The 23,285-nt window shown below is 38.2% G+C and overlaps 1 protein-coding gene across 8 annotated transcripts in view; it reads left to right on the top strand.

The window, feature by feature from the left end:
- tns1a (tensin 1a) overlaps positions 1 to 23,285 on the top strand; it is a 79,570-nt gene that overhangs the window by 48,434 nt on the left and 7,851 nt on the right. For 3 of the 8 annotated variants that reach the window (XM_051112406.1, XM_051112404.1, XM_051112410.1), the window contains exons 5-26: positions 272 to 324; positions 793 to 964; positions 1,223 to 1,273; positions 1,413 to 1,535; positions 6,696 to 6,760; positions 6,859 to 6,942; positions 7,498 to 7,610; positions 7,734 to 7,794; positions 8,346 to 8,421; positions 8,557 to 8,686; positions 8,777 to 8,845; positions 8,969 to 9,085; positions 16,012 to 17,529; positions 18,696 to 18,773; positions 19,598 to 19,785; positions 19,970 to 20,120; positions 20,669 to 20,752; positions 21,040 to 21,066; positions 21,849 to 21,996; positions 22,115 to 22,749; positions 22,858 to 22,947; positions 23,133 to 23,261. In XM_051112406.1, coding sequence (XP_050968363.1) covers positions 272 to 324; positions 793 to 964; positions 1,223 to 1,273; positions 1,413 to 1,535; positions 6,696 to 6,760; positions 6,859 to 6,942; positions 7,498 to 7,610; positions 7,734 to 7,794; positions 8,346 to 8,421; positions 8,557 to 8,686; positions 8,777 to 8,845; positions 8,969 to 9,085; positions 16,012 to 17,529; positions 18,696 to 18,773; positions 19,598 to 19,785; positions 19,970 to 20,120; positions 20,669 to 20,752; positions 21,040 to 21,066; positions 21,849 to 21,996; positions 22,115 to 22,749; positions 22,858 to 22,947; positions 23,133 to 23,261 — 4,162 coding nt within the window. The remainder of the gene's footprint in view (positions 1 to 271; positions 325 to 792; positions 965 to 1,222; positions 1,274 to 1,412; positions 1,536 to 6,695; positions 6,761 to 6,858; positions 6,943 to 7,497; positions 7,611 to 7,733; positions 7,795 to 8,345; positions 8,422 to 8,556; positions 8,687 to 8,776; positions 8,846 to 8,968; positions 9,086 to 16,011; positions 17,530 to 18,695; positions 18,774 to 19,597; positions 19,786 to 19,969; positions 20,121 to 20,668; positions 20,753 to 21,039; positions 21,067 to 21,848; positions 21,997 to 22,114; positions 22,750 to 22,857; positions 22,948 to 23,132; positions 23,262 to 23,285) is intronic. The other 5 variants (XM_051112405.1, XM_051112408.1, XM_051112409.1 and 2 more) reach the window with 5 other exon arrangements.

Raw genomic sequence — 23,285 nt, 5'->3', positions numbered from 1 at the left:
GTTGTGTTTGTGTTGGTGGTAAAATTTTATAAAAGTTTTGAGGTTTTCTTTAATTTAAATTATTGTGCCCCTTGAGTTATACCAAGGAATTTGAGTTATAGTAAGGGAAATTACTGAAGTTTAGTCTCCAAATGTCCTATGGTAATGTAAACAAAAATGTGTAGGTCATATCTGCATACATTTTTATATTTATTAGACTTTGAAAATATGTATGCAAGGAAAATTACAGATGTTAAATTAAATTGCATGTGTGTTTTCTGTCATCCTCTAGAACCAGGGAATCACAAAGTCTCCCAATATGGATTCAAAACGAAGACCATCCAGGTATGCATGCTAATATATACTGACATCACATCCTGGGGATCTTTAGAGAAATAACTACTATAAGTCATTTTATCAGTGCATTAAATGTTATGGAATACTGGCTAGTAAAGCGCATTAGTGCCTGTATAATCTGGATATTTGTCGTTTGGCATAATTGGATCACATTATAGCAGTTTCAAAAGATGAATCAGTAAAAAGTAGTGTTTCTTTGTGACTAAACTCCAGATGATTCCACATGTGTTTGGCGTGTGTGCTTGTGCAGTAATAAGCTCTGTCTGGTACTGTATGAACTCCCTTATGACCCGTATTTTTGCAACCAGTAAAATAACATGCTATGATGCAAATTAACAAATTAACTGTAAATTCCTATGTCTAAAAATCAATGGGAAACAAACAAACAGGTGGAAAAAGAATATCAATCAGTTTATCTGTATCTTCTTTTAGTTAGTAATTTCTCTTTCATCTAAGGACCCTAAGTTTGATGCAAAAAATGGAGGAAAATAATGAAGTGGACCTGGTCTACATCACAGAACGCATCATTGCTCTGTCTTTCCCTGATGGAACAGAGGAGCAGAAATACAGTGTACACCTGAGGGAGGTGACCAGCATGCTCCGTTCTAAACACCAGCAGCACTATCTAGTAAGGATCCTCCAAAATTCAGAGCAACTGACCGCCCTATAATAATTCTCCAAAAATGTTCTAGCAGATTCTTTATGCTGAACTAGGGTTTCTCTGAATGACTATTAATCGGTCATTATGTAATGTGATGTGATTTGATGTGATGTGATGTAATGTGAAGTGATGTGATGTGATGATCACTTTCTGTGTGGATGTTAACTGCTAAGGCATCTCTGTCTGTGAAAATTATTGTACTTGGGTTTTTTTTTCCAATTTCAGCTGCTTAATCTCAGTGAGCGGAGACATGACATCACCAAGCAGAACCCAAGGGTGAGTTAGTTAGCTAGTTAGTTAGCTAGTTAGTTAATTAGTTAGTTAGTTTTTTTTTTTTTTTTTTTTTAATTTATTTACCAGTTCCTTTCAGCTTGTGGTCTTAAAGCTGATTTATGCATGTGTGCGTTTATGACAGGTGCTGGACTTTGGTTGGCCCGATCATCATGCTCCTGCTCTAGATAAAATTTGCAGTATCTGTAAAGCCATGGACACCTGGCTTAATGCAGACCCTCACAATGTGGTGGTATTGCACAACAAGGTAATAATCATATCGCTTCTGGGCTTTGGGCACCCAATCTCCACCTCCTTCGCGTTGCATGATTGACCGGACTGTTAAAATTGGTTAAATTGTTTTGATTAAGTAACAGAAAATATATGTTGCTATGACCAGGGCCGTCCTTAGGACGAACGCAATTGCGAATGGACTGAGGGGGGCCACACTCCCTACCTTGCAGAAGGCCCCACCCCAGCTTGGGACGGCCCTGGCCATGATTTATTGGTCATATCTTTTTTTACATGTTGTACAATTGGAACTGGATTTAAAATGAAGACACATAAAGTTACACTGTCAGAAAAAAGGTACAGTTCTGTAACTGGGGAGGTACCCTAAGGTACAAAAGTGAAAAGGTACAAATATGTACTTTTAAAGTACTAATACATGCCTTTAAAGCAGTGGTGTATAAAATACCTGAAAGCCATACTTAAGTAAAAGTACAGATATCTTACCAGATGTACCAGATCTACCAAATGACTTTGGTAGAAGTTGAAGTCACTGTTTAGAATATTACTTAAAAAAGTCTTAAAGTATGCAATATTTATTGTACGGAAAGTAATAATTTAATAATTTAATCTTAAACATACTAAACATAGTATTGAAAGTAAAAGTACAAGTAAATGCAAAATGGAAAAGAAGCAAATAAATATATATAAAATGTTCATACACAGCTTGAGTAGCAAGATTGTGTTCAGTTTGTTCAGTTTTAACTCTTTTGTATTTTTGAGTTAGATTAAGAAGCACTTCATCCGGTCTTCATGTCTTTCTCTCTTCAGTTGTAAAGTAATTATGTTTTTTGAGGAAAACATTTCAGGATTTTTCTCCATATAATGGACTGATATGGTCCAAGTTTGAACTTCCAAATTGCAGTTTAAATGTGGCTTCAAGCAATGCCAAATGCGGTTGTAAACGATTCCAGCCGAGGAAGAAGGGTCTTATCTAGCAAAACAATCAGTTATTTTCATAAAAATAATACAATTTATATACTTTTTAATGTCAAACGCACGTCTTGTCTTGCTTTCCCTGAACTGTGTATTCTGGCTCAAGACAGTTAGGGTATGTTGAAAAACTCTGATCGTATTTTCTCCCTCACCTTTAAAATTGCCCTATATCACTGTTTTACCTTTTTTTTTGTTAAGGGTGTTTGATCTTCTTTGCATGTTCACTTTGCAAAGACTGGGTCGTAACTTCTGCACCGATGTAGGATGATTTTGAAATGATTTTTGAAGTTGAGGGAGAAAATACGATCAGTTTTTCGACATACCCTAACTGTCTTGAGCCAGAACACACAGAGTTCAGGGAGAGCGAGACAAGACACGCGTTTGTGATTAAAAAGTATTTAAATTGTTTTTTGTTTAAATGAAAATAACCGATCGTTTTGCTAGATAAGACCCTTCTTCCCCGGTTGGGATCGATTATAACCACATCTGGGATCATTTGAAGCCGCATTTAAACTGCATTTTGGAAGTTCAAACTCGGGGCACCATATCAGTCCATTATATGGAGAAAAATCCTGAAATGTTTTCCTCAAAGAGCACAATTTCGTTACGACTGAAAAAAGAAAGACATGAACATCTTGGATGACAAGGGGGTGAGTACATTATCTATAAATTGTTGTTCTGGAAGTGGACTTCTCCTTTAAAAGCACATTTTAGTTTATACACTGTAAAAAAAAACAATTTAAGTCAACTTCAAATCATTTGTAACCTTTGTGCCTTAGAATTTTAAGTTCAGTCAACTCAAAAAAAGTTTATTCAACTTGAAATGTTAAATTATACTAAGTGACAACTTAAAATTCTAAGCTGATTCAACTCAAATATCTAAGGCAGCTGGGTTACTTACCCATCTGTTAAGTTTAGCAAACACAAATATCTAAGTTGTTCCTTAGTACAACTTAACTTTTCAAGTTGACTAAACTTATTTTAGTTGACTGAACTTAAAATTTTAAGGCAGCAGGGTAACAAATTATTTTAAGCTGACTCAACAAATTGTGTTTTTTATTTTTTACAGTGTAGGGCCTATTAATAGTGTCTCAAAATAGCACAGCTGAGAACACTATAGATGTTCTTAAGATTATCTTACTTGAATATTTTTTAGTATATTAAGTACAATATTAGTGTGTGAAAATAGAGCACTAACATTATTTTTTTCACCTGGGGTAGGTGGTGTTACACAGTGTATGCTCATACACTGATTACATTACTTGACCACCGCTTTCACTGACGTTTAGCATTTTTATAGAAATAAAAATCATTTAGTTCAGTTGGAATATATATGCTACAATTCTAAACTGAGAGCATCTGTACCAACGTCATCTCATGATAATTCGTTTGTATTTTATTTGGATGTTAAACAAGACTACACTTTAAACCTTTAAAATAAATAACTTTTCTGCAATCGTTTAACCATTCATGTAATATTTACTTTGTTTGCTGTGGTGGGACACAAAAGGCATTTTCTCCGACATGATGTGACTAACAACAGAACCATACAATACACCAAAACGCAACATAATTACAAAATTAAGCGATTTTATTTGTGCGCTGAACTCCAAATCTTCAGAATCCATACGACTGCGAGGAACAGACCCAAATTCAAGCCTTTATCTGGCGATCTTCACCTCCATCCCGAGCAGCGAATCCAGCGAACAGCAATAAACTAGTGATGGGTCGTTCTTGAACGATTCGTTCATTTTGAACGAATCTTTAATGTGACTCGGGACGAACGAGTCGTCTCGGGGAGTGATTCGTTCAGTCGCGCATGCGCAACGTCCTATTAGGTCCTGTACTGGAATTAGTTCACCTGTTTTAGAGTCGTTCGTTCACCTTATGGGGCTGTCACGTGATGAACGAACGACTCAAACCCGAGGACTCGAGAGATGAACTAATCAATTCTCTTTCCGGCTCAGACTGCATAGGTTAACATTACGGGGATGTCACGTGATGAACGAACGACTCAAACCCGAGGACTCGAAAAATGAACTAATCAATTCTCTTTCCGGCTCAGGCTGCATAGGTTAACATTACGGGGCTGTCACGTGATGAACGAACGACTCAAACCCGAGGACTCGAAAAATGAACTAATCAATTCTCTTTCCGGCTCAGACTGCATAGGTTAACATTACGGGGCTGTCACGTGATGAACGAACGACTCAAACCCGAGGACTCGAAAAATGAACTAATCAATTCTCTTTCCGGCTCAGACTGCATAGGTTAACATTACGGGGATGTCACGTGATGAACGAACGACTCAAACCCGAGGACTCAAAAGATGAACTAATCAATTCTCTTTCCGGCTCAGGCTGCATAGGTTAACATTACGGGGCTGTCACGTGATGAACGAACGACTCGAACCCGAAGACTCGAGAGACGAACTAATCAATTCTCTTTCCGGCTCAGACTGTGTTGGTTAGCTAATTGGGCTGTCAGGTGATGAACGAACGACTCAAACCCGAAAACTTGTCAGATAAGAGGTGAGGTGAGCGAATCATAGACTAAAGACCCAGGTAAACAATGAATTAATATTTTCTGTTTCTTATAGCATTATAGTTTTGCTTTGTTTGCAGTGTGATCAACGTTTGTGTAAGCAGTAGATGTGTTAGGGAAGTAAAACGTAACATTTTAATTATATTTTGCTAAAATGAACAAAATGAACGAAATGACTCGAAAAAAGATTCGTTCATTTTGCTGAACGAGACTCAAAGGACCGAGTCGGTAAAATGATCCGAACTTCCCATCACTACAATAAACCCATGCTGAAGTGCGTTTTACAAACTCAAATATTGCCGCGCCAAGAAACCACAAGTTTTACTGCAGGAAAATCGAACCCTCATTGGCTCTCGCCTGCATTCGTCACAGATTACGACACGCACGTGTTTCTGTTAGGGTGTGTTTAAATGATGCGCGCGTGCCTTCACGGAATGAATAGGGAAATAATTTAGAAAATAAAGATGTAGCCTACCTGATAATGTCAGATCGCACATCATTACAACACTTACCATATTATCGCAGAAGATATACTGTATATCGCACACCCCAGACTTAACTTGAGTGGAAAATGAAATGAAGTCATCCACGTTTGTGCGCGCACTTGTTTGCGCATGACATGAGCAAAGGTCTTTTTAGGGGTCTAACTTACAAACGCCAGACGACTGATTCGTAAAACCTGCTTTCCTGCAGTCCGTGTTCTTCTGACTCGTGACTATTTTGTAGTGAGTAGCGAATGTGCTTCGTGGAAATGTATCGGAGTAAAAGTATACATTTTGATTAGGAAATGTAGTGGATTAAAATTAAAAGTTGGTTGAAATATAAAAACTCAAGTAAAGTACAGATACTCCCAAAAATACTTAAGTACTGTAACCAAGTATTATTACTAAATTACATTACAACACTGCTTTAAAGTACCATTATGTACATTTAAAGTACTAAAATGTACCTTTAAGTTACTAATATGTACCGTTTAGTGGTAGATAAGGTACAAAGATTAACCTTTTCACCTTTTTACCTTAGGGTACCGCCCCAGCGACAGAATTGTATCTTTTTTTTTTTTCTGAGAGTGTACTTGTCTTATCATCTCAGTAATCAAAGAACTGTTTTCTAAACACCTACTTTCAAATTAAGGTATAGAAGACAATGATGACCAGAGGTGACATAATTCATTTGCATATTATCCTGCATGTATGGCACATGTGATTGGCTCAAAATATTCTGTGGTCCAGTGATCCAAAACAACATATTTCAAATGTTGTAATTTGTGCCAGACAAGCAACAGCCACTGAGATGAATAGGAAATACCAGGTTGGAAAATGAATGGTGTCCATTCAGAGCACCTCGAATGAAAGGAATAGTTCACCAAAATGAAAATGGCATCATCATTTACTCAACCTGTATGCATTTTTTTTTCTCCAGAACACAAAAGAAGATATTTTGAGGTCCAAACAAATAACAGTGGACCCAGTTCACCCAGCTGGAGGGGGGAGGGGGGATTGCCTTTGTACAGGCATTTTTAAACCTAGCCAGCATTAAAACAAAAAATAGGACATAGTAAACAAATAGCCCGACTGAAATGCCAAAATGACAGTGCCTGCTTTGTTTTCACTTTGTGTGTTTTCTTGATAATCTGGTCATTTGGAAACATTTCTTGCAGGGAAACTGGGGGAGAACTGGTGTTGTGGTGGGTGCCTATATGCACTACAGTAACTTATCTTCCAGGTAGGATAGGTTTATTGTACATTGTGGTGCATTTAAGATACATTAGAGAAGACGATGTATTTGAGTAGAGTGTTTACATTTTGTATTCATGTTTTCAGTGCTGACCAGGCATTGGACCGGTTTGCCATGAAGCGTTTTTATGAAGATAAAGCCATGCCCATGGGCCAGCCTTCCCAGAAGAGGTCAGCAATGCACCACACATACTTATTTTGACTCTACACCAAAATATCCATGCAGACTTTCAAATGCTGATCCTGGAATCAATGTTTTTTTTGTTTGTTTGTTTGTTTTTTTGTGAAAAATGGGTAGTTTTGCTTCAGATATCTGTGAATCACAATGTTGAGTCAATGCGTTTGCAGTTTGGCACCAGCAGGTGCTACCAAAGTACACTAAAGTCCAGTGCTAAAACTGGAATTGCAGTGGAACATTAGAATTAAAACTAGTCATGATGTTAAGTGTCAACCAGTGTGAATAAAGATTAATAATACTTACATTCTCTAAAATATGAGTGACATTTGGGGAAAGTAAGAGGAAGATATATATATCATATACAAATATTTTCTCTTAATGGCTCCAAAGCATTAAAATGATGGTGATCATTGGTAAGGGGTAATATATATATATATATATTAAAATATTTACAATTGCTGTAGCATTTGCTGTAGCATTTTTATATATTGCGTTTTGTTTTGCTTTTCCCCATCTTTTCCCTTCCATAATGCTATGTTTATGCATAGATATGTGCATTACTTCGCTGGTCTCCTTTCCGGCCACATAAAAATCAACAACAAGCCCCTGTTCCTTCACCATGTCATCATGCATGGCATCCCTAATTTTGAGTCTAAAGGAGGTGAGCACACACTGCTACAGATTCAATTCATCATTACAATTTTATGTTTATGTATATGATACTATACTAAGTACAAGCAACTGTAAAATTATAAATGTGTTGTACTATATCTAACCATGTCAGGTTGCAGACCTTTCCTCAAAATCTACCAAGCAATGCAGCCTGTGTACACATCTGGAATTTAGTAAGTAAATTGCTTCCTAGTGTGCATGCTAAATAATTTTATTACATAAAGTATGGTGACCTACTGTAAAAGTATCATCAGTGTACATTTATCTGCCTATTACATGTTTTTTTGTTGTTGAAGAGTGGTTAGGTTTTAAAAAATAAAATGTATAAATGTTACGTATAAATAATTCTTGTGATACCAAGCTGAAAGTCTGCATGCTGTTTGTTGTATTAGTATATGTGTGTGAGAGTCTAGTATAACATCTGTTGCCCTCTTGTTAAGGGATTAACCCATCTTAATCTGCACCTGTGTGTGTGTGGAGTAGGTTGGCAGATAGAGTGACATTTTATTTTCTGGCATTAATATCTTGTGTAACACCAGACATTCCACTGCTGCAAGTGAAATAGTTAAATGTTCATGTTCTTGTTCAGTAGATGATAATATTTTAATAAGCTAGTCATCCATTTAGGCATAGTCTGTATAATTCAGCATCGAGACAGCTTGAAGTATGCCTGTAATAACCCCATCCATCATTTTTCCTTTCCCCTCCCCACTGTGTTTTACAGTAACGTTCAAGGCGACAGCCATACAAGCATCTGTATCACCATTGAGCCTGGCCTGCTACTAAAAGGAGATATACTGGTAGGAAGTACAATATTGACACAGTGCAATGGTAAAAAAATATTGACAGAAATGATGAGCAAGAATCCATTAAATGTTTTTTTCATATTATCTTTCATTGTGTTCTGCCTGTTTTGCATATTATCCATCCTGAAGCTGAAGTGTTATCACAAGCGTTATCAAAACCCCAGTAGGGATGTGATCTTCAGAGTGCAGTTCCACACATGTGCATTACACAATTTAGCTCTGGTCTTTACCAAAAATGACCTTGACGAGACATTCAAAGGTTAGTTTGTTATTCGTCTTGTGATGATTTATGTTTCTTTTTAATTGCGGATGAGACGGTTTGCAGACTAATCACAAATATGTGATTTAGCAGATGAGAGATTTCCTGAATATGGGAAGGTGGAGTTTATCTTTTCATTCGGTCCAGAGAAAATCAAAGGTGGGCTTAAATTACCAAAACTGTAAATTGTATATATCTTTTCATCATCATAAAGAGATGATTTTGATGAGATGAGCATGCTTCAAGGCCTCAACTCTAAAGTTCTTTTTTTGTCCCTCTAAGGGTTGGATCATCTACAGAATGGACCTAGTGTCTCTGTGGACTACAACACCCAGGATCCCCTGATTCGCTGGGACTCTTATGAAAACTTCAACAGGAGATGTGAAGACATTAAAGATGGTGAGAGGCACTATTTTTTGGTGTTTTCTTGCTGACATCTGTTGTCAGCTGAATCCTGACGATTTCGAGATTTTTTTAGTTTGAACTGACTTTGGGGCAGGAACAAGGTTAAAATGTATGCGCCATTTCTCATTTCCTTTAATGTGCTGGTTTGGTCATGAAATGTTTGTGTTCTTGGTGAAGGCAGCTTCATTAGGGAGCTGGAGGGGGTCAGTAACAGTTGTGCTAGCTTGCTAAATGGCATAAACAGCCAAGTGAACAAGGAGGGCTAAATGGGATATATAGATTCTCTTCTCACTGCTGATAATAATCTCTTCAAGACTCCAGGGATGCCACTTGAAACACTGTCTGCTTCATGGTTTATGATTGTTCTTTAGGGTTTTCGACATATTACCGATTTAATTTGAAGCAGAAGTAATTTGACTCTATGGTGGTAACTCAATTTTTTAATTAATTATTTATTTATTTATTTATTTATTTTTGCTAGCTTTCATCTATTCAAGGTGAGAAAATGGTGTCTCAGGTCATTACGACACTTTTCCCTTGGCTTAATTTTTTTAAACCATGTGGTCTGCCATAAAGATCCCTTCCCATGCCTCCTGCCAGTCAGAGTTTTAAATAGCATCTGGAGAAATAGAAGGCGTCAGTGGCCCTGCTGGCAGCCCCAGGGAGGGGTGGAAAACTGACACTCCTCTCTTCAGTGTCCTCTTCTGGGAGGAAGGGCTGGTGGGTAAGGCCAGGAGACGTGGGTACCCCAAAACACACACACCCACACATACTTGTATACACAGTGAATACAGTGGCAATATGAAAGATTGGTGCAGTTTTGACATTGGCAGGACACTGAAAAATGGCACAGAGCCCTGAGGAGTTTCAACATTACAAAATCCAATGAAAATTAATCAGTAATGGAGCTCCTTAATAAATAAATAACTGCAGCTCACTATGTAGATAATCTTCAGATCTTTTGTAACTTGCTTGGGTCGGCAATAGATGAAAATGTACAATAACCATGCAGCCACTGTGTCAGCAGTTTTGCTCAGGGATCTAGATACACTTTATTGCCAAAGGTATTTGAACACCCCCTTAATTAACTGCTGTGGTTAATGCAGTTCCAACCTAGACAATTCTTAATGCTATATCATACACGTTCTGGAATTGTGTGCTTTCAAGGTCGTAATTGGGAATGCTGTGCTTAGTAACTGTATATCACTTTGGGATATAATGAATATTACTCTTACAACACATAATCCCATCAAATACATTATTATGAAAGACAATACAGCTATGCTGAGAATGTACAGTTAAGGGTACATCAAATTGTTAGCACACACCAATGTGTGTATTCAAACAATCCTTATGAAACGTAACATCAGAAAAATACTCGAGAACAGAATCTGTCCAAAGTACAAGTAAACAACCACACTGTAAAAAACAATTTGTTGAGTCAACTTAAAATAATTTGTTACCCGGCTGCTTCAAAATTTTAAGTTCATTCAACTCCAAAAAGTTTAGTCAACTTGAAATGTTATACTAAGTTACAACTTAGATATTGAAGTTCCTTCAACTTAAAATTTTAAGGTAGCTGGGTATCTACGTTTTCACTTAGTACAACTTAACATTGAGTTGACTGAAATTTTATGCAACATTATTTTAAGTTGACTCAACAAATAGTGTTTTTGTTTGTTTGTTTATTTGTTTGTTTGTTTGTTTGTTTTGTTTTTTACAGTGCAGTATCAAACTGACATAGAGCAGCCTCCATAATTCAAGGTGAAACAAAACAGACTTCAAAAACAGACTTCAAGAAAAACAAACAGTTTCTTCTTGCCACTTTTAATATATATGATAAAAGCATACTTCGGGTACAACAAACATGCATGTAAATAAAAATAGAAAAAATGTGGTTCAAATCTCAAACCTCTTTCTACACATTTCTATTTGTGTGTTTCCAGTTACAACATGTATGGTGTATGTATTCCTATGACAGAGACAGAGGGGTGCTCTGGGACAGTATAGCCACCAGGGCTTGTTTACAGCTCAGGCTCCCATATTTGGCTGCTGCACAGCTTCATGGCATTTTTGGAATGACTGAGAGGGAAGTGTGTGGAACAGAGAGAGAGACAGAGAGGTGACTGTGACACTTAGTCAGAGTGACTCACAAAAGAGAGCAACTCTGATTAATGAACTAGACACAATGATCTCACATCAAAGACAGAGAGACTGGCAAAGTCTCCGGTGAGCAGTGCTTTATAGACTTGTTGGAATCAGAACTGAATTTGAATTTGAGTTTCCATTGGGCTTGAAAGTAGGTAAGTGTTACAGTGGAACTTGCCTCATTCAAAGTATTCTACTCATTCTCAATGCATGTACTGTATCTGTGTGTGTTTAATTACTAGGTGTGATTCTGTGTTCAGCTACAGTGTTTCTTTATTGGATCTGTTCTTCAATCTGATACTAAAATTTCTATAATGTAAAAACAGCTTTAGATTTGTGATCAATTCCTCTAGGTTGTACCGTGCATTTATTAAAACCTTAAGAAAATGATTTACAGTACTGTTTTTAACTGTACTTTTTTTAGTAGAAGATATTTTATATGTTCTTTGTGCTCCTTAAAAACACTTTTGCCAGTGTGGTTACAGATTTAAGCTTTTGTATAGAGAGTCTTGTACAGTACAGTTGTGACCTGTGATATGTTTTGTGATACTTTTTTAAGGATGTTTACAGTTTCTTTGATTATCTTAGAAAAGAGGTAGGAAAACAGTGTTTTTTAGGAGCATGCTTTTTTTCCCCTTTAGGCTTCTTCTATGATTTGTAAAGCTATGCAAGTATGTTTTTACAGTGCATTATCATCATTGCTTTATAACTTAGAAATTCAAAAATTTTTACTAGATCATTATTTCTCTCTCACAAATGTCCTAAAGTAAATGTCCTTTGTAAAAGACATCTTGCTTCCACTGAAGAATGCAAGATGCTTTTTGGAATATTCTCTAATGCTAAGATAGCATGGACCATCAGGTTTGGCATTAAGTTATCCATGCAAGTTTGAGTGCATGCTGTGAATGCTAATAATTCCGCAATTCATGTAGTTTCATGTGTTTTTCAAGTACTTTTGTGGACACCAACTGAACACTGTTTGGTGCTAGCTCTGTATCTCAGCCCTCTTAAAAATCTGAGATTAAGTCAGCTGTCAGTACCCGTAAAATCTGTAACGATCATCAGCAGAGCTAGGGATGGGTCAGAGGGGTGCTGGACCAGGCAGAAACTTTGATTGGCCTCTTTGGTGCCCCAATCCTGTAAAATTATTGGCAATAGGAAGCCAAATCAGAGATTCTCTGGCCAAACGCTACAAAATTGAAGCAAAATTTCACTGCCAATGACAATGTTGTCTCTCTAGACATTTGATCTGAAGTAATTTAGTCTTGAATCTTCTCATTATCAGATGTTAAAAACATTAAAATTTATATTTAAATTAAACATGTTTGCAGCAAGTAAAAAATTCAAAGAATATGAGTAGTGTCCTGTGTTCGTACGTATGTGATGATAGGATGTTATGCTGAATGTGAATGAGCTGTGCTATCTTACTGAGCAGCAGCCAGATCGCTATGTGACTTCATGTTGAATATAAACAGCCCACCCCCACCTTAACTGTTTTAACTCTTACAGTAACTTGGCTCTTAGGCTTTCTCATGTCATTGCCATTTCTGTCAGCTTACCATCTGCCTATTTCTTTAAATTGTCATAATACACTCACCCCCCATGTATGTCTGTCTATCTCTCTGTCAGTCAGTCTGTCTGTCTGTCACTTAGCCATTCTATATTTCTGCCTAGCTGTCTACATGTCTGCTTCCCACTTCATATTCTTTTTTCAAACTCTCCCTGCTGTCTGACTCCCATATGTCTGTCTCCTCTCATCCCGTGTGCATACATTTTTTTTACTCTTTGTCCTTCTGTTATTTATTAAGATGAACTTATCTTTCATTCTCTATTTATACATTTGGCCAGTATAACATGATTATGGTATGTTGAACCGCAGTGGCCCTCTCTCTCTTGACCAACACTTTGGCATTATTTACCTATGATATCATTCCCTTGGCCCTAACCTAATGCCATGGCTGTTGCTAGACAGACTTAGTACAACTTGGCCATCATCACGGCAGGCAGATTTGTGCATATTTTCTGAACCCCAAATAACAATCATTCATTAGTTACACAATACAACTCAGGTTTAAGTTACATATCTTAGCATGTCCTTTTCCAATTTACTAAGGCAGTGTGCCAATTACCATGGCTGGGAGATGAGAATACTGTGTATTGCACATTGATGATTGGGTAATTGCGGAAGCTTAAGGTGATGATACACTGGGCAACTTTTTGAGCAATGTTGCCGGGCAGTGTTCCCATCAAAGGGCAACCAGGTGAGACACAGGGCCCATGACCAATCTAAAGTATCCAGATGGAAATTTGTTGTCCATTCTCAATGTGAAAGTTGCCCGGCGACATTGCTCAAAAAAGTTGTCCCTTGTATCATCACCTTTATACGATGATCAGGTATAGTTGCTGTCTCATTTGCTTCGGCTCAGACCGCCAACTCAAACCTATTAGCCCATTAGACCTCCACTGTCAATGATTTATAATTATTATAAGCAAAATATTACAGTAAAATAGTTAGTTAATAATTAATCAAATTGAAATTAAATATACAATTAATTATTGTAACGTGTAGATGGAAACTATAAATAACAAAGATTGAAAACAGACACAAAGGAACAAAATAAAAATTAAAAGTGCTTAAAACCTTAAATGTAACAGTCTCTGAAACACAACAGAACAAAACACATTACAATTATTACTACTGCTGCTGTTGCTATTACTACTTATAATAATAATAATGAAAACAGAAAAAAAAAACAGAAAAGCAATGACAATGATATTACATGATCCGAATGACCTCTGTTACTGTGCAGAGTATAGTTGAAAGTGCAGTAATTAATTTTCATTTCAAGTCAAGTCAAACCTACCTATGAGGATTACCTGAAAAACAGTTGTGATTGGGTGTATGAGGTGAAGCTGAGAATTATCTGAGAGATTTTTATTTTTTTTTGGTGGAAGATAGAAGTCAGAGGGAACAAACCTTGTAAAGAGAGAACAACAGAGGCCCTAAGATGGATCCCTAGGGAACACCACATGTACGAGATGATGATGAGAAAAAAATCTCCATACTAATATAAAATGTCCTTTACAATCTATACTAGCCAGAGAGCAAGAGACTGAAAACCTGCCTACATAATTCCAGTCGTTATGATGGATTTCAAAAGACTATAAATCAACATAGAACTGCCAGCTATAGCCTATGCTGTAGCTAGACAGCAAAGGACATCAGTGATTACTGTCTGCATCACTCTGTCAATTTTAGACAGACTTTAAAACTATTCTTACAATTTAATCATTATCCTAACAGTTTTAACATTGGGTTGGCAACATTGAAAAATGTAGTCAATACATTTATTCAATACACACAAAACAGTTACTTACAGTGTACTTACCAAAGAAAGAAATGGGTAGTATAAGGTAAGTACGTGGGTTAAGGTTATGTTTAGGGGTAAGTTCAGGGTTAGTACCTAGGTATTGCCTAATTATTGTAATTGCTATAATAAGTACATATTATGTACATGTGGAACAGGTTTGTAAAATAAAGAGCGACCCACACAACTTGTATACCATATATACTATATAATTAGATATTTAGCATTATGTACATTTCTATCACAACAACTCAATAGTTCAATGTGTGACAGTATTAATGCATTTGGTCTTAACGGAATATATCTATTATGCATGCTGCTGCTGTTGATTATTACTGTTAATTATTGCAGTTGCAGCAGAATAAGTATGGAGACTTGCTACTGCCAGTACATACACAGACACCCCACTGAGTGTATGTAAGACATACTGCTGCTGCACAAATAGCATACATGAAATTATCCATAACAAATCTATAGTGATGGAGCTGGGGGAGGTTGAGGATTTTGCACTCCAAGGCTTAACAAAACAATTTAAATGTTGAACTGCATTGCTGCAGATGGAACAGAGACCAATCTGCTTCTGTCATGTAGTAAATAATGTGATAGCAGCAGATTGCATTAATGACCTATTAGCCTGCACAATCTAGAATTTCATGACAGAACTGAACATTTATTTTAATGACATGAGGATACATTCCCATATCTGAATCTTGTTTCTATCAAAGATTTTTCTGTCTACAATCTAAACATCTTTTGAAGTTTTATTCCTAAACATACATAAATATAATAAATAAATAAATGTAACTCTGGACCACAAAACCAGTGATTTTATTTCATGGGATTTATACAACATTTGTTAGGATAGGACAATATTTAGCTGAGATACAACTATTTGAAATCAGTATTTAGTCAGATGTAAATAAAAAATTCAAATATGGTTCAGTTAACTTATTTTCTGAACCCCAAATAACAATCATTCATTAGTTACAAAATACTACTCAGCTTTAAATTACGTATCTTAACATGTCCTTTTCCAATTTACTAAGGTAGTGTGCCAGTTACCATGGCTGGGAGATGAAAATACTGTGTGTTGCACATTGATGATTGGGTAATTGTGGAATCTTAAGGTAATGATACACTGGGCAACTTTTTGAGCAATGTTGCCGGGCAATGTGGCAACCAGGTGAGACACAGGTCCCATGACCAATCTAAAGTATCCAGACAGAAATTTGTTATTCATTCTCAATGGGAAAGTTCCCAAGCAACATTGTTAAAAAAAGCATTTTTATAAGGGTGAGAAAATCAGTTTCATTTTTGAGTGAACTAGAATAGAGATAATGGTTTCTAATTAAAAAAAAAAGTGATTCAATGTTCATGAGACCATTTTTATAACCTCTTTTTCAGATGTTGCTCATTCCCAAGGTCCAGTAGACGGCAGCCTTTACGTCCGGGTTCAGAAGAAAGACTCTCTTGAGGGAATTGTGTCCGCCAGTGGTGCTTATTCAACTGACCGTGCTCCTTCTGTAGCTGAACACGCACTTCCTCTTCCAGTTGCCAACCATCCGCTACCAGCTGCAGATCACGCCCTTTCTGTCAGCAGTGACTCAGGAAACTCTACGGCTTCTGTTAAGACAGACCGCACAGATGATGCTCAACAGTCTTTGTCATCTTCAGGGCCTGTGAGCCAAGCTCCTCCTGAGACTGCAATTAGCCCTTGTGAGAACCGGGAGTTGGAACAGCTTCTGAGTGGGTCAGAAGGACCACCACTTCTCCCTCATCAGAATTTCCTCTCTTTTGCCAACACAAGCCCAGGGGTCGGAGTGCGTCACCTTGTGCCCGCCCAGGTCCACGTGAACGGACAAGCAGGTGCTGAGCGTGAAACTGACATTGTTGACGACGAGTTACCAGAAAGCCAGGTGGGAGATAACAGTGCAGGCAGTCTTGGCACACTCTCCTCCTTCGGGGGTCAAGATACACCAGCTGACAGCAAACCAGTCGCTGAGTCCACTGTAGTAGAAGTAGACAGACAACTTGGGAATTTCTTAGAGCGGAGGCCTAAAAAGGAGATGCCTGTGCACCAGCTTCGAGGGTCGTCATCAGCACATGGACTGATAGAGTACAGTGGGCAGAACGAAGGAATGTATCGCTCACAGTCGTATGGTGGCCTGATGCTGGATGGAGGACCTCGGTACTTGCCACAAGCTCCTGAACGTAACACCAGCAGCCGAGAGGCAGTGCAGCGAGGGCTCAGTGCTTGGCATCAGTATGGTCTAGTGGACGACCCCTTCTTTGGCTCAAATGGTGCCTTGCCACGCTTCCCAACTCGTGGAGATGGATCACAGCAGGATGTAGAACAGTCTATAGATGCCCTAAACATGCTCATGCTTGACTTGGAGCCTTCACATACACCATTTCCTAAATCTCAGAGTGCTCCCCCAGGTGAGAACATCTCAGCTTTCCATCCACCCTTTGCCCAGACACTAGCCAGACCTTCTTACCAGGCTGACCAGGCCATCTATAGTGTCACTGGTGGCCCACCTCTCTCTTCCTCTGCCAGTTTTGGCCAGTCCTCACAAAGATCATCACCTGCTTACCCCATGACTCCACTATCTGAGCAGCATCAAAGGGGTTACCAGTCCCCTCAGGCCCTTTCACCTATCTATCAGCAAGATCCCTACAGTATCCGTGGAGGTTCAGTTACAACACCATCCCCAACTTTACCTCTTCCATCTCCTATCAAGCCCCAGTATGTCTACCCAGGAAGCAGTGAGGTGTCTTACTCTCCAGACATTCAGGGCACATTCCCAGGCCCTCAGAAAAGCTACAGCACATCATCATCCCCACTGCCCCCTGTTACCGTTGCAAAAGAACCTGAGGAGGAGACGCTAAACCTCGAGGGACTTGTGGCCCATCGTGTGGCAGGTGAGGAGGAAGAAAATTGTGGTCTGAGTGCAGACTTTTTGCTGCATGCATAAGATGACTGAATTTTTAAAAAGTCTCCACTAAAGTCTGTAAATGATCTATAGGTTATGCAATGCATTTTTGGTTTTGCCTGTTGTTGTAGAGAAATTTTTTAAAAGCTGAAGCTGGCATGCATTTATTATGTTTCATTATTAAAGTTTGTAAGTGACAGCTTGATGGATAATCAGGATGTGACTCTACCCAGCCTCATTTTGATGTCATTAGAGCATGCATTTTAGTTTCGACTGCTCCTGGCTTTATTTAACAGCCTCATATAGACTGCAGGATCTAATATCAAGTCATATTCGACACAGAAAGACAATACACCAAGCCCTGGTAACCTAATGGAGCCATAGTAATGTCAACAATTTTGCTCATCACTTGATTTAGTCCGTAAGAGATAGACCAAACATAAACATTGGAAAAAATCCCTGCAAGTATGTCCCACTGCATAGATAAACAATGAAGACATGTTCTAATACTGAACTATAAAGTTGACCTACACACTAAAGATTGATGAAAGAAGATTATAGGGGTGTCATCATTTCTCTTGTGGTTATAGAGTATTCTTGGCAGACACTCACACTGTTTATGTCAACACAACAGTTCTCTGTGTAGGACTGAATAGCTGCATAGATGTAAGTCACCAGTGGCCAGAATAGACCTTACCACGCTGTGCTTCAGCGATCCATGCATTCTCTGGCTTGAACAGCAGACTGTTGACATTACAGGAAAATTCATAGGAGCACCACCCTCTGGCAGTGAATGGAATTGCTGGGACAGGATTTCTGTGTCTCTAGTGCTTCTTACTGCAGTACCACTAGCAGACCACTATATCATTTTGGTTAACTGATTATTTTCTACATATGGAAAGCCACATACAATTACACAAACAAATCCATGTCTAGTAAACAGTACAGTTTGTAATGTAGCACTGTATTTTAAGAAATATGTTCAAATTCAGGATTCAGATTTACACTTTTGTTCACACTTCTTGTTTTCCCCCCCATTTCTGTTTATCTCTGCTGTGGTATATGGATCACCCCTCACACCATTGATTCCTCACCTGCACCTTCATACTACTCCTCTTCTTCTGCTTCAATCCACTCCATCATTCCTCCACCCAGAGTACAACGCCCGCATCCGGGGCATCTCCAACAGCATGTCCTTCCAGCCTGCACATCATCGTTCCTATTCCTTTTCTGGTTTGTCCCCTCTGACATTCCTCCACTTCTCCCTCTGTCCTCCACTCCCTTCTGTTCTTTTTCTACATCTCTGTCATCTGATTTTGCATTCTGCCTGGTTCTTTGGGTTTTCTTTGATCTGATAATATTAAGGGACCAATCATTGAGTGTATGCAGGAAAATATAGTGAACCTTTAACTGTAAAGCATTTTGTCAAAATTATTATTAGAGTCAGAGTCTGTTTTTGTCATTATTAGCACAAAGTCATCAAGAATATCACATTTTTGTGTATAATTTCTAAACCATACTGTATATTCAGTTTTATAGCACTGGAAATCCTTAGCTCAAGCTGAACACAATTTTTTATATGAGTTCTTGATTGTCTTTCACCATATTAGATTTTGCCAAAACCTTTCGTTACCTATTTTTTTTTTACCTATCTTTTTGTTACCGTTTGCACCAGCTGAAACAAAATAATGTAGGAAGAGTCTCAATATCAATAATTATCAAAAACATGTTAAAGTTTAAATTCAACATGGATGTTTTTAATTAAATGATTATAACTTTTAAATTGAACCAGCTATTATTATTAGCTACACATACTGTATGTAAGGCCCAAATCTAAGGAGGTTTTATTCATCAAACACATGGCCACTAGTGGCCAAAGAATGATGTAGGACTTGACCTATTTTAGTTAAACAGCTATAAGTCTTGATATAATCCTTAATCCACTGACACTATTCGGCTGAAAAGTTAAAATTGCCAAAAAGTTGTAAAATTGTATCCTTCTTACACATGATTTGCATTTGCTTGAAGAACTTAGAACACTTTTCCATGTTCTTTAGGATCACATTCACGTACAGTAACCCCAGATGAAGCCATGCCAACTACCCGCCGACGAACTACCAGTGAAAGTCAGTACCTCAGCAGCCAAAATGACAGTGGAGCCCACAGGGTGTGCTCTCCACTAAAACCTGTATCTCCAGACTTTGCGAACAAAATTGCAATGAACCCAGGTGGACAACCCAAGGAGGTATATAATAATGCATAAATTGTGGAGATAGGTGTTCACTTTATTATTTAATTAAACAATTGAATGTTTTAAATGTTATTTTACTTCTCTTAGTTATATTACCATATATAGTACAAGACAATATTATTGTGATACATTTGTACTTTAATATTTTGTCATCCTATACTGTATGTTTCCTTTTCAGAAAACTGTGCATAGCTACAGGGAGGCCTTTGAGAAGATGGAATCAACTCCTTTAAGTCCTACCCGCAATAGTGGTGGTGAGACACATCTCCTAACGCCCACCTTTCCTGAATTACCCAAAACCTCACCACAGACCCCCTATTTTAACCCATGTAAGTTTAGCCTCCCTGCAGAAAGTGTGTTCAATCACAATATTAAACATAACAATTCAAAACATATGTTAATAAACAACAAAAAGCTATGTTAAATAAACAACAAAAAATACAGATTATGAACTGTTACAATTTTGTCATGACATTAGGTAAGAAAAGTAAAGCTAAATGCAGAACTTGCACAGAATTGTATACAGAATCATTAACTCTGCTCTGACAGGGCAGGTTGCAGATACTATAGAAAAACTATTCTGTGGCAAGGTTAAGGCTGAATTCTTAATGCTTAAATGCCTTTACCGCAACATTGATTGATTGATTGATTGATCGATTGACTGTCCACAGTCTTTGATAGTATAGTAATAGTAACTGATGTTATTGTAACTAATTCTCATATTAGTTAAATACTTGCCATATATATATTCTGAGTGGTTTAGCTCCTTGACACAAAGGGAAATCTCTTGTAAGTCACTTATATTTTACATTTTTAGCACTTTTGTAGTTCATTTTTGTGCCTTTTTTAACCTAACAAAGTCTTTTTGCTTAAATAGGCCATTCTGGTCAGGGTGCTCTTTCAGCCACAGGCCTGAAGGCACAGAACCCTGCAGAAGCTCTGGTACAACAAAGCAGTCCAGGTGAGTGCCTGTAAAGTACAAGTATGGTCCACTGTCCACTTATGTATTTTCCAATTTTGTCATCATATGATATGTAGACTGCTTGGTTTATTAAGCATTACATGGCCAATAGCATTCAGAAATACCCCTTTGCCCTACCCCTCTCATTCATCTACGTTGCTAATTTCTGTCACTGTCCTCCTGCTGTGCATTTCCACAACATTCACACTGTTATTATTCTCTTCCCATTTAAAAAAAAAAACTGTCACTGCTGCTCTTTCTCTTTTTATGCCTTCTACTGCTGTCAGATTCTGATTCTAGTGATGATATGGAAGGTAAGAGTATTTTGAAATGACAGTGGAAACCCCTACAATAACATGTTCATTATCTCCATCATTGCTAAACTCTCCTTACTGCACATATTCGCTCCTGTTAACTCCTGCAAACCCTCATGTTTATGTGGGCTTGATTGACATTTTATTTTAGTATTATAATGTCAACAATATTCTACCAAAAGGCTCTGCTCTGTGACTCTAGAAGTTTTTTTCATATTTTAAATTCTATAATAAATAATCAGGTTGGCTAAACCTGCTCCTGAAGATCTACCTTCCTGCAGAATTCATGGTACATTCAAGTCATGTCAGATTGTATTTATGAGTTGAACGCAAACTAATGTAACCACAAAGTGGTAATTACGAGTGGGAAACTCAGAATTTTCTTTAAGCCCAGAGTTTCTGAGTTGGTAGTGTGTCAGTGGGAAACATGTTGGATCCAGCCAATAACTACATAGCATATGTGCTGACCATAAATTTGTTGAAGTTAATGAAAAATTGGGGCTAAAAAATTAGATCTCCATGAGCAGGGTGGCTACACTTTATGAAGACCAGTTTCAGGACATCACTAGAAATTGTTCAGAAAATCATACTTCTAATAATATATATTTCGTACATTATGTGGAATAAAATGATACCCAGGTCAGCCATATTGCCTGCCCTCCATTTTAAATTTTGTTGAAAACGGTTTTGAACTCATCCTAGAGTTTTCATGAGATCATTCAGTTTGTGTCAAATAATTTAAAGGCAGTGGCAGTCATAAGTTTTGTTTTTTTTCCCTGTAGAACAACATGGTTCCATGGGAACAGGAGTCAGAGGAGGAGGATTGATTTCTCCTTTACAGCATCAATACTCTCCTGCTTTTGAAAGACCAGTTCCTCCTTCCCACACTTTCAATCCACCTCAACCAGTCAACAATGCTAGTTCTGATGGGTAAGTGTTATCTGACCACTGTCCTTTTTTTCAATTTCAAAATATATGTACAGTACTTGTTTGGGTCATTTTTACATAATCAGACTTTCTCTATTTTATCTGTTGTGCTCTCTGACAGTTTTGGAAGGCAGCCGGCCTTTGCATCTTTTCCATCTGAGCCCGTCCGGGCTCCACTCTTCCCAGACACCTTTACTTACCTTAACCCTGATGAGGCCACTGTTAATATTGTGGGTGTTCATCACGTCCCAGGAAGCCCCAACACACTCCACCGTACAGTTGCCACCAATACACCTCCAAGCCCTGCCCTTCAACGTAGGCTTGGTGGTCCAAGTAGCCCTGCTTTGGGTCGACGTCTACCAACATCCAATGGCGGCAGTGAACCAACCACTCCCAACAGCCCTCTTTTGGGTCGCAGTGGCAAGTTCATCCCGCCAAGCCCTGTGCTGGACCGCCACCAATCATTTGCCCCAGTTGCCACTAGCTCAGATCACAGAGCCCCACCTAGGGGTCAAGCCACTCCAGATGAGAGACATGGGGCAGAGTCCAGGCAAAGCACCACTTCTTTGGTTCAATCTGGACCTGCAACCCCTTCATTTCCCCTAGAGCAATCCTGTAGTCCCTCACTGTTCTTGCCCCTGGACATAACAGCAGGATCCATTGCAGAGAATTCTAAAAGTGTTCCGACAGACAGTACAGAAAGTAGGAAAACTCCCACTCCTACACAAGTGCCACCTGCGATCGCCTCAATATATGGTAAGGAAAGAACTGCAGCTAGAAATCTTAAAAAATAAAATCACTAAATGTAACAGATGTGTGTACCTATTTGATCAACTATTTAGCAAACCACTTGTTCTTTTTCAGCCGATGGACCTCCAGATATTAGAATCAATATCAAATTTGTTCAAGATACATCCAAATTTTGGTACAAACCGGAAATCTCCAGGGAACAAGGTGAGAGATTTGATGCCAGTTTTCACACTCGGTTTTCTCTAAAATCTGTGTAGAGTGGAGCCCAATCAATTGACCATTTTTCAGTCGATATCAGGACACCATTGTGAACATTAATGTAGTTGCTGTGTTTGCCTTTGTAGGAATGTATGGATGACTAGTAATGCATTAACTCTTTTGTGTTTCAGCCATTTGTATTCTTAAAGATCGTGAACCAGGAGCATTTGTCATTCGAGACAGTAACTCGTTCAGAGGAGCATATGGCTTGGCCATGAAAGTAGCCTCTCCCCCGCCAATGGTGCAGCAGAACAAAAAAGGTAATTACAGCTGCATGGATCATG

The sequence above is a fragment of the Labeo rohita genome, chromosome 6 (assembly GCF_022985175.1).
Source record: "Labeo rohita strain BAU-BD-2019 chromosome 6, IGBB_LRoh.1.0, whole genome shotgun sequence".
Lineage (NCBI taxonomy): Eukaryota > Metazoa > Chordata > Actinopteri > Cypriniformes > Cyprinidae > Labeo > Labeo rohita.
This window is presented reverse-complemented; position numbering and strand designations above follow the sequence as displayed.